This window comes from Castanea sativa, chromosome 6, assembly GCF_040712315.1.
Source record: "Castanea sativa cultivar Marrone di Chiusa Pesio chromosome 6, ASM4071231v1".
Taxonomy (NCBI): domain Eukaryota; kingdom Viridiplantae; phylum Streptophyta; class Magnoliopsida; order Fagales; family Fagaceae; genus Castanea; species Castanea sativa.
In genome coordinates, this window is record NC_134018.1 from 37,029,233 (window position 1) to 37,049,164 (window position 19,932).

At 34.6% G+C, this 19,932-nt stretch overlaps 1 protein-coding gene across 2 annotated transcripts in view; it reads left to right on the top strand.

Moving 5' to 3' along the window:
• Positions 1 to 5,908: 5,908 nt before the first annotated feature.
• Positions 5,909 to 19,932, top strand: part of LOC142638645 (two pore calcium channel protein 1-like) — a 35,924-nt gene continuing 21,900 nt past the window's right edge. Inside the window, exons 1-9 of one of the 2 annotated variants that reach the window (XR_012845037.1) lie at positions 5,909 to 6,323; positions 7,441 to 7,584; positions 7,704 to 7,811; positions 9,865 to 9,960; positions 11,173 to 11,303; positions 14,035 to 14,095; positions 14,528 to 14,694; positions 16,883 to 16,988; positions 17,187 to 17,264. Coding sequence is in view for 1 of the 2 variants with exons in the window: in XM_075812691.1 (XP_075668806.1) it covers positions 6,186 to 6,323; positions 7,441 to 7,584; positions 7,704 to 7,811; positions 9,865 to 9,960; positions 11,173 to 11,303; positions 14,035 to 14,095; positions 14,528 to 14,694; positions 16,883 to 16,988; positions 17,187 to 17,264 (1,029 nt within the window). In the remaining variant the exon portion in view is untranslated. The remainder of the gene's footprint in view (positions 6,324 to 7,440; positions 7,585 to 7,703; positions 7,812 to 9,864; positions 9,961 to 11,172; positions 11,304 to 14,034; positions 14,096 to 14,527; positions 14,695 to 16,882; positions 16,989 to 17,186; positions 17,265 to 19,932) is intronic. The other variant, XM_075812691.1, reaches the window with a different exon arrangement.

Consider the following 19,932-nt stretch of genomic DNA (forward strand, 5'->3'; position numbering starts at 1 on the left):
AATAAAAATGAAGATTTTGAAAAAGGGGAAAAGATTAAGAGGCCGAGGAGAGTGGTCGAAGAGAAAAAGAACCTAGGAGCGTGAAAACTTACGAGAGAAAGAACAGATGATTTTTCAAGAACTTCTTGAGAGTTAGGAAAGTAAGGGATTCTTAAGGGCTAACCAGTTTATGAAGTAATGAGAAAATTGTGATCTCCCAAATGTTTTATATGAGAGGCGGGATTAAATGAGAGTTATCTTGCTCAAAATTTAAGGAGAAATTTTGACCGTAGGATGTGCATCGCACCATTGAATGTGGAGGACAGGGCGCCACTTGGAGCATTTAATGAGGTATCACGGGCTTCGAAGCGTCGGGAACAGTTACAAAAGTGAGAAACGACATTTTCATGTGTAAAGGTTGGGGAAGCGTGTAGAAGCTGTTACGTTGGGTCAAAACCCTAATTTTCTCCTCGGATGGGAGAGAAAAATGGAGTTTTGAGGGGCTATTGTGGGGATAAAAGGCCCAAGATGCGTTTTTGGGTTATGGGCTTTGTCCGAGGATGTTTATCCGTTCGAGGACGGATTGATGGTAATAAGGATGTCAAACTTAGAGACCCACGAGCAAACTGTGGCGGAAGAAGTTAATGGAAGTAATCTAAAGAGGGGTATCTCCTCGGCTCAGTGAAGTAAGGGTCAGATGGTATGTCATGTTGACTAGAATGATCTTTTAGGGGGTCTTGTGGATGAAGATATGTTTCACGGGGCACAGACAGCAAGAACAATTGAGAAATATCTTAGAAAAAGCTGCTACCACCGCATTGAATGCTCTGTACCTAAATCTCTGGCCGTATTAATGAGGAAGTGATATTTGAACAGTGATTTTTAGCCTTACAGCTATTACCTAAAGACTTCAAGAAGGTGCTGATGGGACAAGTATCAACGGGAGTAGTCTAAATCTACACGTGGAGAGCAAAAAATGAAGGGGGGGAAGGATATAAGAAGGAAGAAGGTCTCGGAGAAGAAGGGGATTGAGAGATAGGAAGAGAAAAACACTGTAGACTGGATATCTATAATTAATCTTTAAGAGAGAATAAATATAAGAATATGTTCCTTGATTTGAGTCCGAGGACAAGTTTCATCATATAAACCCATTTATCCTTATCATTTTGTAATCTTGGGCCACTATTGTTACCGTTTAAGCTCATTAGAAACAAGATTTCTAATCCACTCTCTATAAATTTATTGTATTGGGCTCTTTGGGCCTATACCCTTCCTCTTGTTGGGCTTAGGTACAAATTGTGACCTTACAGTTACTTTTTTATTTCTTTAATTCTTCAATGATATAAGTAATAAATAGGACTCTCGTAATCTTTACTGAAGATCCTTTTTTCTTTCTGGGCGGGATACTATTAGACCTCAGTTTCAACTTCCATGCATGTTACCCATCATCTATGTAGCACGGGTGTGTTTCCAGATTCGGGTGCGGGTGCGGGTGCGGGTGCGGGTGTGAGACTCGGCAATTTTTGAAAAAGTAGGATGCGGGTGCAGGTGCGGCGATTAAAAAATTATTAAAAATATTTTTATTTATATTTTCTATATATTTTTACTATTAAAATATTTTTTTTAAACACATTATATTCACAAAACAAAGAAAAAAGAAAGCAAGAAACACAAAACAAAAAAGAAATGTCCTGCACTCTCACCTAATTATGCCAGGTATCAACAATATCAGATAAAATGACCGAAACAACCACATGACTTTGGGTACAACTAGGGGGTCCAATAGAATACAAAACAAAAGGCATTTTGGGTAGTCAAAGTTTATATTAAAACTCAGAGTAGCAGTTCCCATAAAAAAAAAAAACAGAGTAGCAGACCCAGCATTGAATGGCTCTCTTGTGGGTTTCAACTCAACGGTAAGGCTTAGGTTTTAGTTTTTGGACAGCAAATGCTTTGGTTTCAAGTTTTTGCTGGTGCAATGCATGATCCAAGGCCGATTTCAGCCGTTTCAATCAGTTTCAGCCGTTTCGGTCAATTTCGGCCATCGGCCGATACATTTTGATTCAGCCGATACGACTTGAATTTGGCTGAATTGGCCCGGTTCGGTGCGAATCGGTGAGAGTTGAAGTTGAGTCGGCGCAAATCCAAAAAAAAAAAAAAAAAAAAAAACTAAGACGCGGCACCGACGCGCGAGCAGCTGTGTCACTCGCGCGTCGCCGCGTCGGGCCGCGTTGGACGCGAGTGCGGCACCCATTTTGCCGCACCCATGCTTCATATCCCGTCATTTGCCTTTTCTCAAATCCTCGAATGCCTTTCCAACCTCGGCTTAGGTAAGATAGGATGAAAATGAGATTTACAACGAGAACTTTTGGAGGCTGATGTTCTTAAGATTGGGAAGCCGTTTGGGTGAAATGAATTTTTCGTTCCTTCTTTTGGCGCTAAGATGTCCCAAGTTTTAATTCCTGTGTATTTGTAGCCTTGCATGGTCCTGTATTCGAATATGCAAGGAACGTTTCTCAACTGAATCAATGGAACATTTTTTTTTTCTTCCTTCTGAATAGGAATCATTGAAACATTACCAAGAGTGACACAGTTGTCACTTATTACCTTTTATTTTCTTTTTATACATGTAATAAGAACATAATAAGAAGATTAGAAACAAGACTATCCCAATGAAACTTGAGAAAATGATTTATTTAATTTAATGGGATCCATGTCAGTGGAAGCAGGTTTGATTTGTTATTGAGGGAGAGACTCTGGGCATGAAGCAATTGGTTTGAGACAGTGGAGCCAAGCTATTGCAACTCTTTTTTCCGAAAATTCTTTGTTCTTGTTACTTTTCTTTTTTTTTTTGGATGCGTTGTTCTTTTTACTTTTTGTACTACTAGATATGGTTAAGAAGAAAGAAAATAATTAATGCTTTTGACTTTTCTTTTTTGGGCGCGTAATATACGCGGTCGAGGGCCGCGTCGGTTGTACTGTCAAACTCAAACATAGACAAACGGGCCTCAATGCTTTATATAGAAGGGAACATCGATCTGCCATATGAAAGGAAGCAGCTGTCCCCTGGGGCCATCTTTTTATACCCTCTAGAACAATTTAATAATATTTGTTGGTTATGTGTGTTTTTGATACATTTTTAGTTTTTAAATAATATTTTATATATTTTTATACTTTTTTTATTTATATATATTTTCAAAAAGATCGAAAATTATTATTTAAACACACCTATTAAATGAGCATTTAATTCGAAGGTTACTAATAAAAAGGTGATAATTTTTTTTTGTTAGCATACAAATTTAACAGGAACAAGTTAAGTTTTGTATTTTAATACTTTCTGATATTTTCAATAAAGATATTTATAACTCAAAATTTACCTCCACCAGTAGCTATAATAATAATAATAATAGGAAAAATTTTAGTTCCAAACAACTATTATTTTTTTAACCCATTATAGTGATTTATGAAATTATCTATTTTTAAGAATGATGTTATGAATGGGATAGAACATCTTTATTTTTCTTAAAACAAGATTTGTTATATATTAAAATTTAAAACTGAAAATGTTAATTCCAAATTATTTACTTTTTAACACGAGTAGCAAGAGGCTTTAATACCAATAACACTCGGTAAATTCTAGTTGTGTTTGTTATCTATGAATTAAATTACTAAAACAAAGGAAAAGTGTTTTGGAAAAAGCATAAGAAAGAATAATCTAAGCGTTAAAATTATAAAATTAGAAGTTTTAGAATAGACAGTGTTTTTGACAAGAATCAATCAAAACTGATAATATATAAAAAGAAAGGGCGAGGTCATGAAAAGCAGGTGAGGGTGCACAGTCCCAATCCATTCCTTTCGGCCGACTTACATTCCAACTTTCAGGTCGGCTATGACAACTCCGTATTAATTGATCCGAGTTTATCCCTAAACAGAGCTATCTAGATTCTACATCCGGAATCTTCTTCCACACGCCTTACTAAAAAGCAAAAAGCTTCCCACTTTTATTTTAAGAGAATGATAGTATGAGGTCAAATTATGATAGCTCCAATAAGATCGCTTCAATGTTAGGAATCCATTGGGTTAATTATTGCTTTTCTTTTATTTCTATTTCTTTTTTCACGAAATGGTGTATTACTTAATTGCTTTCGTTGATAGTAAACTAACCATAGCATGCAATTCTTGAATGCTTGCATCATTGATTATTATTAGATAAAAATGCAAAACTGACCTTTTAACTTTTAATTTTTGTCATTTCAGTCCTCTAACTTTCAATTTTGTCATTTCAGTCCTCTAAGTTTTAATTTTTGTCAATGCAGTATTCTGTTAAGTTTCAGTTACGGCTACCGTTAAGTTTGACCCCCTTTTTTTAAAAAAAATAATTTTTGTAATTAAAAAAAAAAAAAGCTTGGAAAAAAAAATATGGAACTTTTTTTTTTATTGCTCGGAAAAATCAGAGCAACAAACCTTAGATCTCGAGCTGCTTTCAGTCGGTTTGGAAAGATGGCTTGACTCCTCAAAGCCATCGAGAGCGCCGCTACTGGCAGAGGTGGCGCCGCTCCATGACAGCAGCGTGGTAGGACTAGCTCGTGTAGGCTCGGCCTTCTTCTTCGTGGTGGAGTCACCATGTCTGGGCACCGACTTGGAACGATGCTGGCGGATAGTCCAGCCGAGGCGAAGAACAGCCTAAACAGGCTTCGGCAGAGGAGGCTGAGCTTGGAAGAGCCTTAACAGAAAATTCACCACCACCGTATCGTTGGTCATGGCCTTCTTGACCCACTTATTATCGCTCATATTCTCACTACGACGTCATTTCAGGGAGAGAAAAAGAAGAAGAATGAAAATCTTGTTGGTGGTGTTGTATAACGTGTGTTTGTGTTAAATAATGGAGAGAGAGAGAGAGAGAGAGAGAGAGAGAGAGAGAGAGAGAGAGAGAGAGAGAGAGAGAGAGAGAGAGAGAGAGAGAGAGAGAGAGAGAGAGAGGTTGAAGACTGAAGGGGACCTTCCAGTTCCTTTTTTTTTTCAAGCTTTTTTATATTTTCTTTTAATTACAAAAATTATTTTTTTAAAAAAAGTCAAACTTAACCGTAGCAGTAACTGAAACCTAACAGAATACTATATTGACAAAAATTGAAACTTAGATGACTGAAATGACAAAACTGAAAGTTAGAGGACTGAAATGACAAAAACTAAAAGTTAGAGGATCAGTTTTGCATTTTTGCCTTATTATTATTATTATTATTATTATTATTATAGTAGTGTTACACAAGTATGTCTAGAGAAATTTCTTTGGTGGTTAAATGACCATTCATGAATACCATATGCGTGATAGTCATTCCATAAATACAAAATTCTTGTGGGGTGTAAGGAGTAAGGGTTGAGATTCAAGTCTTTAAGAGGAATAAACTTAGATTAAACTAGAGTAAAATTTATATTTTGTATAAAAAAGATGACTATTCATGGCATATGATTAAAAATAAATGGTGTGTCAAATTATATTTAGGATTTTATGTTAAATAAATTTAGTGTAAGGCAACAAAAATAGAAATAATGTAATCTAATAATAGATTTGTTAAAAAAATACCTAAACTCTTAGCTTCCACCTCCCAAAGTTTTGCTTTTTATCTCACAGATCTTCTAAAAAAGCAACAAAATTATAATTTTTTTAAAAATTAGTTAACTTAAAAGTTTTGTTTCACTTCTAACAAATAAGCTACCGGAAATTAAGAGATACCTAACGGATGTCATGCTCAGGAAACTTTTTTAACTGGTTTCATTTCTTTCTGAAGTTAAAAATATGTAATTCAATAAAGGCTAAATATTAGTGCATATTTAATTGTTCCACGTAAGCGTACACACACTTTGCAGTAAAATCTTGGCTTCATATCACAATTTGAGCTCAATAAACATTGTTATTCAAAGAGAGTAAGAGAGAGTGCATGGAAGGAGGCACGAGGGGTAGCTCATGGGAACATGACTCATCGTAACCCGACACAGAAGCCAAAGTCGAAAGTACACACATTTGAGATCTTTTATTAGTAGTAACGAAGATTCATTTCATAACTGCCTCACTACGTGTCGGATCAAAGCCTATTATCTTCACCACCTCTCTCTCTTTCTCTCTCTGTCTGTCTCGGTTTCTCTGGTTTTGTTGTTTTGAATTGAAACCAATTGTCATTTTGGTTTCAGTTTTCATTTGTCTCTTATAGATGGAGAAGGAGAAGCCTCTGCTAAGCGGAGAAAGCAGTGGAGCTACTGCGGCTGGTCGCAAGAGAGAGCACCATAATCGTTCTGAGGCCATAGCTTACGGCTCGAATTTTGAAAAGGCTGCTGCTCTCGTTGATCTGGTTCGTTTCATTCTTTGTTTCACTTTTTTTTCACTTTTTTAATGTATCCAATAATTCATCTTCTTTCCTTTTTAAGAATATGTTTGCCTTTTTGGGGGTGTTAAGATTAGAGTTTTGGTGAATGTAGTTGTGTTTTAATGGTGAATTTGATAATGGGTTTTGTGTTTAGTAAGTATGTAACAATGTAATGAATGATTGTAGTTATAGTTGTTTAGGCTTATTTTATTTTTTTTTGGTTGTGGAATTTTGGAGGATTTAGATGTGATTTGGTGATGTTGATGTGAATATTCAAATGGGTTTGTGTTTGATAAAATATATGTAGTTGGATAAAACTCAGGTATACTACCTTAGGTGCTGTATATTAGGTTCTCAATTGCATTCAAACACTTGGTTGCATTTGCCAATAAGACATAAATAGCATTATGCTTCTTGTTAATACTGATTTTTGAAGTCTATTTCATAATGGGCCTGTCTTTAGAATTTCAAAGTAGGTTTCCATGAAAACAAGTTAAATTGAGCTTTTACCATAAAAGAAAATGAAAAAGAAGAGTCATATGAGAATTCAAATTGATTTTGAAAAAAATTAATATCTTGTAATGTGTGGTGATAGAATCATAGAAGGGGTGGCACATTAATCCGTTAGACATTTACTATACGTTGGCAATGTGTTTTTTTTTTTTTTTTTTTTTTTTCCTTTTCTCAAATATTGTCCTTCCATTTTATGATTGCAATCTTTCGTGATTTTGTTGAAAGCCTTTGAAGTACATGATGAAATCAGGGATATATTTCTGAAGTTTCTTTTTAATAATTCTTTTAACGTGTGTACCTAACCAAAGAAGAAGTTCATTGATGTGCATCTCTTTTTTAATTTTAATTTTAATTTTATCCTCATAAGGTGTCCTTTGTTTTACATTGGATTTTGTGATATTTGGAAGACTTACAAATTGTGTAACCAAGAAAGAAACAAATAGAAATTTTTAGCCTTGTCTACCATTTCTCTCTCTGAACAACTATATAACGAGATTTTCAGTCATTACTTCTTTAATATTCTTATTCTCAAAATTTTCTAACAAATGATTACTTTTTATTGGTTATTGTTTGAAAATGCTTTCTGCAGGCTCAAGATGGTATTGGTTTACCTGAGGAAATTCTTGATCAATCAAACTTCCAGAGTGCTGCAAAATCCTACTTCGTTTTTATTCAATTTGATTTCATTTGGTCTCTCAATTATTTTGCAATGATAATCCTAAGTTTCTTAGAGGTTGGTTGGTTGGTTTTCTCTCTCTCTCTCTCTCTCTCTCTCTCTCTCTTTAATTTTGGTAAACCATGGTAGTGCTGTCAAGGTATTTATTTATTCTGAACTTTCTAAACTCTGTGCAGAAACCTTTGTGGTGTACCAACTATTCTACAGATTCTTGCAATGATAGGGATTACTACTTTCTTGGGCAGTTGCCCTACTTAACTGGTGGGGAGTCTCTTATTTATGAGGTAAGAGTTAGATATTTAGAAGAATTGTATATGACCTCTAATTATAATTATAATTATTTAAATTGGAAATGTTTATCTAGCCATCCAACTTATTTCTTATATTTATTCCCATTGTCTGTAAGAGTTACAAAAAGGTTGAATAAAAAATTCAAAGGGATTTTCTTTAGGGTGGGATTCAAATTTATTAATCACATATGTGCCTTGAAGTGAGATTCCAAAGGCAAAAGTATTTCATCAAAATGGATGAGACATGTAATCCAAGATTACCTGCCAATTCCTTGACATTCATTACCTCTCCAATTGGCACATTTTCAGATATACTTAAATTGATCCTCAAGCCTGAACCACCTTGAAACAAATGAAGACGCATCTTAAATAGCAAAGTTTGATTGAGTTTACATTGAAGAAGTTAAGTGTATCGTTAATGAAAAGGAGATGGGATATCACCATTTATGCCTCGTATTATTAATAGTAAAGACATTCAAACATCCCCTTGACACAGCTTTTGCTAACATCCTTCTCATGCCTCAACCACCACAAACAATAATGGGAAAGGGGATCTCTTTCACATAAGCCACCATTGCTACTGAAAAAACACTAGGGGTGCCATTCACTAGGATAAGATTTTTGAATGTGGAAATACAAAATGCTATACACTCCCTCTATTTTCCCCCAAAGCCCCATCTTTGTAACAAATAAATCAAAAAATCCCAATTGGCACGGTCATAATTATCTTTCAGACCAATTTTGCACAAAACCCACAGATTGTTAGCTTTCAAATAACTATTTAAACATGCATTTGCTATCAGGGTAGGGTCAAGTATTTCCAATGGAGACTACCCCCATTGTCATAAAAAATGGTTTTATTTGTATGGCTACCCCCCATTGTTTGATGTGGTGCCTTTGGAGGGACATGAATAACCAGAGCTTTGAGGATTTTGAGAGAACTATGCTGAATAATTTTTCTTTAAAATCTTGTTGCATTGGATGTCAGTAGTGTGCAGTTATTCTCTGTGTGGTTTGTGATTTGATAGATCTTTGTAATTTTTGTGCTTGATTGTATGGCCCCCATTTTTATACACCTGTATACTTGGGTGACTCTATAAATTTGATCTCAATAAAATTCATTATTTAAAATTAAAAAAAAGATTTTGAGGAATTGCTGGATATTTGTAAGTGATGCAAATTGTGTTAGATATTTGTAACTGATGCAAATTTAAGTATCTTTCCTACATCGCTACTATTTGGATAAGAAACTTCAGTGTTTGCTGTGAATTCATGTTCCAAAAAACATTGCACCTAAATTTTCATATTTTGATAAGATTTATTTTTGATTGGTGAGTTAAATACGCTCGGTAGGTTTTGAATCCATGACATCACCATCCAGCCAAGCTTTTGAAAGAAGGAAGTTCCATTTGAGTCGATGGTCATTGGACTTGATAAGAAAATTACAAGTGAAATTTTGATCTTTTGAAAAAGATTATGATGAATTGTTGAAAGTTTCTTTGATAATGGCAGTAAGACCTGTTTAAAAATCTGTCTTAAAGGAACAAAATCCCCAGTTTGTCTTCTTTGATCAGAAGTCTCAGGTTTGACCCATTATGAGAAGGGTCTGTAGTTTGGTTAAGCGCAGAAAAGAAAAAATAAATAAAGAGCATGGCCATTTGTTGTACCTTTGTTAATGGATGTTGGATTGTGGGTAGGTGATCATTATCAAATACTGATAACCTGTTAATGATGTTTCTAGGGGGGCTTTTTTTGTTTATTCGATCATATTGGGTCTAGTGTTAGAAGGTGTTGATTGAATACATAGCAAGTCAAGGATTTATGTTATTTATAGTCTGGTTAGTCTTAGAAATGATACATGGTGTTGAGGTGGTACATAAATCTTGTACTCGGAACTACAGAATGTTTAATTTTGGGCTTGTTGCTAGATCCCTAAGGTTTATTTGAGCATCCCATCTTATTTTTTTTGTACCACTAGTTTCCTTGGTTTGACGTATTATAGAGACAATCTTTTGCAAGTTTCATTAGTTTCTGCTTTTTTATGCAGGGCATATCTCTATTCATACTTGTGATACATACCTTCTTTCCGATTTCATATGAAGGGCACCATCTTTATTGGAAAAGTCTTCTTAATCGATTAAAGGTACTTCCTAATTCTTTCTCGTGTAGTTATTTTCTGACTTACCAAAAAGTGAAAGAAAGTGATTTCCTGGTTTTTTATTTTTACCAAGAAGCCTTTTTTGATAATCAGAACCTTCTGTATATATCTTGTACTAGGTATTTAAATTTGTGACTCAAATAACTGATAGGTTCACCAAAGAAAGTAAATCTTTCATGAGATTGACCTCTTTAGTTATTTAGCTGATGCTCTCTTAGTTGTATTATTAACCACTTATCTTTTCATGCTGCTTCAGTGGATTTTCTCTTTGGTTGTCATTCTGATCTTCTTCCACCTTTAGTTTGTATTGAAATGCTTCTAGATGTTGTTGCATTCTGGTTCATTGAATATGTTCTTAATATTGAGATGACTTAACCTCATCCTTACTTGTATTCTTCTCATCCATGTTCATATTCTTATTTTGGTTGCATTTTTTTAAGCGCACATGTTGCTTCTTTAGTGACCATTTTGCACCTTTATGCACTTTTATCATAACTTTGTTTGCATTTCTTTTGTATATTTCCAGTTCCGGTGTACTAGGTGTGCCCTATTTTAGTAAAATCTTTACTTACTAAAAAAAATCTGATTTCTTCATATAATAGTTACTTGATGATAAATGCATATTAAATGCAGTTTGAAAAAAAATTAATGGTTAGCAAGTGGATCTAATAGAAAGAGTTCTAGCAGGAGTCAAGGTTAAAGTATTGACCGTGTAAGACAGCCTGAAATTGCCTACGATATATAAAAAAAAAATTCTATATTGTTTTTTCTATGATTTGGATTAAGGCCCAAAACAATGGTCTATGATTCAAGCTGTGAATAGATCGAAATGCATATTTTGTTGATAATGAAAAGAAGTCTTAAGCAATGAAATATCCTTGATAGAAAGTAAAATGTAGCCTCTTGATTTCTAAATTTTCTTTCCATTAATTTTTGGATTAGTTTTGAGTAGTGGCAGCAACAAAAACATCAACAGCGTCCACAACGATTGGACTGAAATAAGAAACAGTATATCTTTGAGATCATATGATCTTACAGTTTATAATGCAATTCATATGTTGACCCTTTTATATGTAGGCCAGAGAAGAAAAAAGTCTGGTGCTGACGTATATCTGATTTATCTGTTGAAAGTTCAATGTTGTGATATTCTGTTCCTTTACTCTGATTGTGAAATTCCATTTTTGTTTTTTTTTTCAGGTGGCTTTGCTGTTAATTTGGGTTGCTGATATACTGGTTTATGCTCTCTATTTGTCTTCAGGGGGCTTTGATTATCTTCCTTTTAGAATTGCACCATATATCAGAGTTGTGTTTTTCATGCTGAACTTTAGGTACTGTGTGATAAACCCCCCCTTTTTTTTAATTACCCATATCTTTGTGTGTGTGTGTGCATGCCTAGAATTTAGATGTAAGGAAACATGGGCTCGTACACTGATTTTGCAGAGGTTAAGTCTTATGAATTTATACTTCCCAAGGTACATTTAAAAAGTTATGCTTTGAAATGAAAAAAATTGCAGTAGGGTCCTCTAAAACAAGAAATCAAGATAGTCCTTTTTTCATGGTGAGAAAAGAAAGAGAACGAGGACAATAAGAAAGAAAATAACTAAGATGAGGTGACAGCACAATGTGACTCTTCTACTTATGATATATAAGAGAAGAGAGAGAAGAGGAGGGAGAGAGAGATGGGAGGAGAAAAGCTCTTTCAAAATGCCATTCAGCATTTAATTATTGTTAAGGCTGATTCTGTGTCATACTTATTCCAGAACTATTAATACGCTTCAGAAGCCCTAGAAACAGATGAGAACCTTCTAGAACTTTCCCAAGAAATATTATAGTATGCTAAGACTCTAATTTCCTTGACAAAGACTTCCCAAAATTAATAATCATGTCAATCTTTAATAATATACGTCCCCTGTCCAGGGATCATATATCCTGCATTTTACTAAAGTGCAATTCTTCCAATGTAGTCCAGTTGGCTTAATCAAATGTTTCAAAAATCAATTAAATGGCTAACTTAGCTCCACCTCACCTAGCTGCTAATGGACCTCAAATGCCTTTCGATGTCTCTCTCCCTCTAACATCTCCCTCTTCAAGGTGAATGGTGAATCTGTTGACCATCTCTTCCTTCATTGTCCAGTGGCTAAGGATTTGTGGTCTATGATTTTGGGCTTATTTGGAGTAATATTTGTTATGCCAAAGTCTGTTGTTGAGCTCCTAGCTTCCTAGCAAGATTGGTTTGGTCGTCATCGAAATGGATATATATGGATGGTTATTCCCCATTATTTGATGTGGTGTCTTTGGTGGGAAAGAAATAGTAGGTTCTTTGAAGATAAAGAGATCCATGCCAGACCTAATTATTCTTCTTTAGAACCTTATTAGACTGGTTGTCAGCTTTTGGAAACAAATCCTTATCTTATATTCTTGATTTACTTAATTCATTTAATTTTTGTTCTTGATTTGTTTACCCCTGTATACTTCCTGTGTATTGGGTGTCTCTTTTATTTTATTTTATAGTATCAATAAATCTTAATTACTTATCATAAAAAAAACCTCCCTCTTCACTCATTCTCTCTCCTGTAGCTGGGATTGAGGAATTTTATGGTGGTGTCTCTTTTTTGGCGGTTTCTTTGAGGGTGGGTGAGCATGAGACCATTATTGGGAATGTTATCATTTTACAAGTCCTTGGAATTCAAAAGCTTCCAGTTGGTCATGTGTCCGAAGATTTGTGTCTCACTCTCTCTTCATGCCTTGGTGGACAGTACTGATTGCAATTTTGATAGGTAGGTTGCTCACCTTGAGATAGTGGTCATTAGCTTTATCTCTTGTGGGACATTGGTAATGGTCATTAGCTTTATCTCTATTTGAGATGCAATGGGTGGTCCCAATGAATATAGATGTTTGTGGGCTGGGAAGGGAGATCTCTTTGCCATTTGAGAAGTGTGGTTTGGGTGGTAGTTTCACTTTGTCTTATGAGGACAATTTGGTGGGAGAGAAATAACAGTACATTTCATGATTCCAAGTTTAATGGAACATCTTTATAATTCATTTTTGTATTATTCTTGTATGACTGGATGCTGATCATAGGCAGATATCATTGTGATTCTCTTATTTTTAATTTTTTGGTTGTAATATGTTGAGGAGGATTTAATGTTTTCCCCATTTTGTACTTGTTCTACCTTTTCTACTAAGATTTTTATCACTTATTAAGAAAAAAAATTCATCGCTAGTCTTCCAGTGAATGGAGTTATAATCAAGAAGACCTAAGAGCAGTTAAATGAAAAATGAACTATGGAGTAAGGGTTATTCCTTTATAGAGCAAGATTTGGAATTGTATAAAGCTGTTTTATTTGAAGACCGTCTTTGCTTAGGACATATATGCATGTGAGGTGATAATCAATAAAAGACTGCTAGGTGAAACCTGAAGGGCAGACACAACCATCCAAATACACAAGAAATTATTGATCATATCTTTAGAGCTGAGATGATAGAAGTTTTGAAATTGTACTATGAACATAAGACATTACAGAAAAATCTTTGCTTTAAGGCAGTTTGTTTCTTTGGTACTAATGAATAAAGTTTTCATTTATAATCAATTCAGTGCAAAGCTCTACCCAAAAAAAAAATCCAGTGCAAAGAAGTATCTTGTTAGGGTGAAATGAACTGGCCAATTTTCCCAGAATCATTATGGCAATATCATACCCCATGCTTGAACCTTACCAATAGGTATAAGACTTATTCAGTTTGAGATATGCACTCAATGCTGACAATGAAAGGTAAAAAGAAACCTTTAATACAGAGAACTCCCAGATTAAAAGAAGTGGGACCTGTGATACATACTCAGAGGCCATAAATTAAGTCTTGATGTTCTGAGGGCCAGATTATTAATTAAATGCAGCTACAAACCGTTGGTGACATCAAATTTTTGGGATCAGAACTTGCATAATCACTAGCTATACATGTTACATGTCATGATGTGCATGCATGTCTTTATACTTTACTTTTAAATGTTAAACAACTTATGTTAAATTAGTTTGATGTTTTCTCATTCTTTTTTGTTCGTAGGGAATTACGAGCGACCATCTTCCTCCTGGCTGGAATGCTTAGCACCTACTTAAACGTCTTGGTATCTTTGCTATCTTATTGTTGTACATTATCTTTAATGTTGTTGAGTTTACAATTTTTTCTAGTTTATAAACAATTTGTAGAGATAAATAATCAATATCAATGGTGTCAAATTTGACTACATCAGTTTTATTGTATGAGTGGTCAATTGCTATTGGTAGGACTATGTTCCTTTTGTAGATTTTATAGATGTCATTAGTCTTACAATGTAGTTTTTTGGTGGACTCTTGTTTATTTCATCTGTACTTGAAGGTCTTCTCTCTCTAATAAAATTTCTTACAAGAAAATTTACATTTTGCTTGTGACTCTGGGAGGATCATTCACTTTCATTTGCATCTGTTCCCCTTTAATCCATTGTTTGGTTGTGAAAATACATAATGCTTAATGCTTTTAGTTTTCATGCATATTGCTGACTGCTTTTCTTGAATTGCAGGCTTTAGGACTTTTATTTCTTCTGTTTTCCAGTTGGTTAGCCTATGTCATGTTTGAAGATACCCAACAAGGGAAAACAGTATTTACTTCGTATGGCACCACACTGTATCAGATGTTTGTTTTGTTCACCACATCCAACAATCCAGATGTTTGGATCCCAGCATACAAGTAAGTAGGAGTGATTTAGATACCTTTTTCCTTTTATATTTTTGCAGTGTTGTTCAATTTCTGGCTTGCTATTACTGAACTGGAACATGTCCAGTTGTTGCTGTTCTTTGCATGAAAGTAATGCATCATTTTGAAGCTGTTAATCCCTTCTTTGATATGTCATTTAAAAAAAAATTGAAAAAAAGAAATTTGTTGTCCAATCTAATTGTACAAGGGTCTTCCATGTGGCACACTCTGTTCGTGATGGCACAATTGGTTGATTTATTACTGCAGGATCTTTTGCTATCAATAGCTGCCAGAATAGTTGACACAGTATAAAATCTTTAGTATTGTCATCAATTCGTGAAATAATGTCATTCCTAAATAATAAATGGAAAAAACCTGTAAACTAAGCTGGAAACTGAACCAAACAGGAATCACAGCGTTAAAATAAGAATCATGTCTGCTGTTACAACCTATTCCAACAACTCTGGACCCAGCTTATAACCCTCAAGGAAACATAAGCTAAGATCCTTAGACACAATTACAAACTAGGAAATTCCAAAGATGGCCATGTGTTGAATGTAAACCAATTTTCTGAATTTCTTTGGTCTCTGAACTTGGATTTTCCTGAATTTGTTGCTGCCTGTGTCGTGTATTTTCCTTTTATCTGAATTCATGCATGTATTTACTTTAAGAACTTTCATTCGTTATACTAATTTAAATGTTGAGCATTTTCCAATTGAAGAAACTTACGCAGCGTTTGTGCTACATGATTGTTTATCTTTTCATTTATTGTGTTCTTCATGTGATTATCATTTGAGAATTAAATGATGTGCCTAGGCATCAACATGAATATTATGGTATAGAATCTAATAAGCAACTTAAGAGAAACCCATTAAGCTGCCAAAAGATTAGATTTTAGGATACCACTGGCAATTTTTCCTTGAAGAATTTAGTCTTGTAAAGTTCTCTAATCTTGAACTGGTTCGAATCTTGTAGGTGTTTATGGTTTTTTATTACTAATGTTACTGTAGTGGTCATCTTGAGGTTGCTCCACTAGTACAAAATTGAGTGATTTGGTAGGGAATAGTATTTTTAATATAGAATTCCAAATATTGGAGTGCTGAAACAAAATCAAAATATGACACTTGTTATGTGTAATATATATTATTGATTTTTTGATAAGTAGCTTGTTATGAGTAATATTGTTTAAGTTGGATGGGTGATTGTCATCTTCTATTGTGGAGTTAACCCTATAAATGATACGTGTGTATTTGGGTTTGTTAATTTTTAACCCTAAGCTTGATATCTTGGTTTTCATGGTATTACCCACAATCAACCATTGCCGACTACATGGTTTCAGAGAAACTATGTAAATTGTAATAACTTCTCTCTTTTTTGGGGTCTGAGAATAGAATTTCTGTCTTGAAGGTCAAATCTCCTTATGGATTGCTTTTACTAATTTTTACATTAAGCTTTATTTGTTCATGTAATAAAGGGTGTTTTAAAGTCCTACTCCTTGGAAAGCTATTGCCATATTGTTTGTAGGGTTTCTAGCAGGATGGAAATAGCCGGACTTTTGGGAGCATCTAGCTATCTCAATATAAGCTCCCCTTCCCTGGTATAAACTTAAAATTTGTTTGATTGGCTTTTTGCCTTATGTGGTATCCTTTTTCTGCTTTTTTGGACTTTTTAAATTTAGGATTATACCCTTCTTAGGTTAAATTCTGTATACTTGCCTTGCACTGAAATCGTTTGTCCATTTTTTGCCATTTATAGTTTCATAATGCATTAAATGTGGCCAGCAGTAGAATGATTGGTACATATTTAAGATGAGAAAAGTCAGCAGTAGGGGTGGTCAGTGTAGGTCTACAACCTGGAGGGTATCAGAATTTGTTTCAAAACCTTGAGGGAAGTCCTGTCTTATTATTATAAATTGTGCCATTGTTACTCTTCAAAACATCAGAAGGCTTTCTGTAATTTGCCTACCCTTTTGCCCTTTTAAAAGCACTTATAGTTCCCTAGCATTTCCGGAAGTTTTATTATTGCTTTTAGTTGTTCTGTTTCCACATTTATGTAATTTCCTGGGGACTTGTTGGAACCATGTCACATCTCCATGGTATTTCTTTATTTTGAATTCTTGAAATTTCTGTTGATGAGATATAAACCATAATCTGATGTATCATCAATTTATATTGTCTTGAAGGGCTTCGCGTTGGTTTGTTCTGTTTTTTGTTCTTTACGTCCTATTGGGGGTTTACTTCGTCACCAGCTTGATTCTTGCTGTTGTATATGACAGCTTTAAAGATCAGGTATGGTTTATTTCGTCTTCTTAAGCTGCCTCTAAGCGTGAACAATAAGACAGCTATTGTATCTGTGTTCATCTATTCATTTCAGCTGCTGGTATATTTTTTACTACTTAATGTTCAAGAAACAGCTATGTTAAGTTTCTTCTTGTTTCCTCAAGAAAGAATACAAATGCATATGTTCACATCTCTTATTTGTTGTAGCTTGCAAAACAAGTTTCTGTGATGGACTCTACGAGGAGACGAATCCTGAAGAAAGCTTTTAATCTTATAGATAAAAATGTAAGAATGGTTGTCTCTACAGGCTAAATCTTCTCTAAGCATGCTTCAGCAACAAGCTTTTCCAATTTTCTTGATCTGCTTCTTTTGAATGATATGTCTTGCTTATGTCTTTGATTAAAATTTTCATCTCTGTACTTTGTTTTTTACTTTGAGACAATCCTATTTAGATGGTTCTCTTTATACCTTTTTGATAAGTTAATAGTACTCTTTAAATCTTAAAAGGAATTTTTGCTTCCAGACTGGAGGGAGATATATTCTTACTTAAACACAAAAGAAAATAATATTCGTCTTATGTCCTCTTTGAAATAACGTCACTGGAATCATAATGTTCAAGGGCTTGGATTATATGTAATTTATATAATTTTAAGGAGTGTTGTGGAAAACAATTAGCTGCTATCAGGAAGCAGACCAACAATTTAATTTGAGCTCATGGATGGTCAGACATATTAATACTAACGCCCTTCTTTGCATGAATTACTGCCTGACGATAGTGAAGGAGTGAGCAAGCCTTTTACATGTAGAACAAAAGTAATTAATCACAGGTGGAGATTAAGAATTTCCAATCTATCAGTTTGATTACTGGGGCTTATAAGATCCTTGCTTGAATAGGTTGAAAATGGTGCTAGACAAGAGGGTGTTAGAACCCCAAAATGCCTTGGTAAGAGGGAGACAGATTCTCGACTCTCTATTGATTACCAATGAATGTTTAGATAGTCACATAAGGTAGCATACTAGGGGTTTTGTGCATGTTAGATTTGGAGAAAGCCTACAATCATGTGCATTGGAATTTCCTCTTGTATATGCTTCAACGACATCGGTCTGATTCTAGGTGGAGGAAGTTGATTTTTCCCTGGTTTTTTTTCAATGCTTGTGAATTGAATCCCAAGTGGCTTTGTTCAAAGCTCACAGGCTGAGATAGGGAGTGCCTTTATCCTCTTTTTTGTTCATCATTGTGATGGAGGCGCTTAGGCGCTTAGTAGGTTGTTGGAGACAATAGGGGGAGGCAATTACATATCAGGGTTTTCAGTTGGTGACCTTTCTGCTAATCAATTAATGATCTCACATCTTCTATTTCCGGATGATAGTTTGATCTTTTTTGGGGCTTATCCAAAGCAATTGTGGCACTTGAAAGCAATTTTTGTGTAGTTTCAAGTTATATCTGAATTGAAGATAGATTTGGGGGAATCTGAATTGGTTCCTGTTGGTGATGTGTCGGATATTGAAGCTTTGACTAGTATTTTGAGATGCAAGGTAGCTTAAATTCCCATATCATATTTGGGTCTTAGGTTCCACTTTCAAAGGAAAATCTGTGTGGAATAGCGTAATGGAGAGGTGTTTGGCTGGTTGGAAAAGAATGTACCTCTTTAAGGGGGGCTGACTTACTTTGATAAAGGGCCCTTTATCCAACCTTCCTACTTTAAATCCTTTATGGATATGGTATATTCTGGATTATTGAGACGAGGTGTAGTGGATAAGCTAATGCTAGAATCCTTTCACTGGAGGTTTTTTGAAATTAGATCCTATAAGGTGTTACACTCCATAGCTCAACGGTCTTTTCCATGGAAGAATTTGTGGAAACCTAAAGTTCTAACAAAGGTCAGTTTCTTCCTTTGGGAAGCAGCATTGGCGAAAATCTTAACTACTGATAACTTGCAAAGGCATTGGATAGTTGTGATTGATTGGTGTTGTATGTGTATAAGAGGGATGAGGAAACTACTGATCATTTACTTCTACATTGCCCTGTTGCTAGAGAGATGAGGAATATGATATTTTCACCATTTGAGATTAAATGGGTCATGCCAAGAGGTGTTGTGGAGCTCCTAGCCAGTTGGCCTAGCAAGTTTAGCAAGCACAGCAAAGCAGTGATTTGAAACATGATCCCTTATTCCCTCATGTGGGTATTTGGCGAGAGGGGAATGCTCAGACTTTTGAAGGGAATGAGAGATCAATTCCTGACTTGAAGCTTTTATTCTTCAAAACTTTTTTTGAGTGAATAATTGCTTCAAGTGTTTATACTTTGCTCCTTTGTCTAATTTACTCGATAGTTGTACTTTTCATGAATCTTTTTGATTGACTTTTTACCATAGTACACTATCTATGTATGTGGGTTCATTGTACTCTTTCATTTTATTTTCAATGAAGCATTATTACTTATCAAAAAAAGAAAAGAAAAGAAAATAATTATGAATGGGGAAGTTTAGATGATAGGTCCTTCTTGCCTAATGTGGTATATTTGAAAAGAGTGAAATTCCCTTACTTTTGAGGGAAAGGAATTTCCCTAGCCACATCTCAAATTTCTCTTTTTAAAAACGTTATATGAGTGGACTTACAATTCCTATACCCTCTCCATGACTACATTCATGGGCTTTTTAGATAATTTACCTTTCAGGCGTTCAGGTTTTTATTTTTTATATTTTAAATGCTCTATTTCTTCTTGTTTTTCTGCCATTCTTTTGTATACATCCCTGTAATAGGATAGTGCTTTTTTAATGAATTTCTATTACTTTATATATATATATATATATATATAAATAAAAGTTTTTGAAGAAATTTTATTTCAGCCCTCAATAGCCTCTTGTGTTATCGTTGGTGCTTATAGAAGTACCTCAACATTTGAGGTTAGGAGTTCAAAGTTCAAAGCACCCTGTGCTTCACTGGTATAACATTT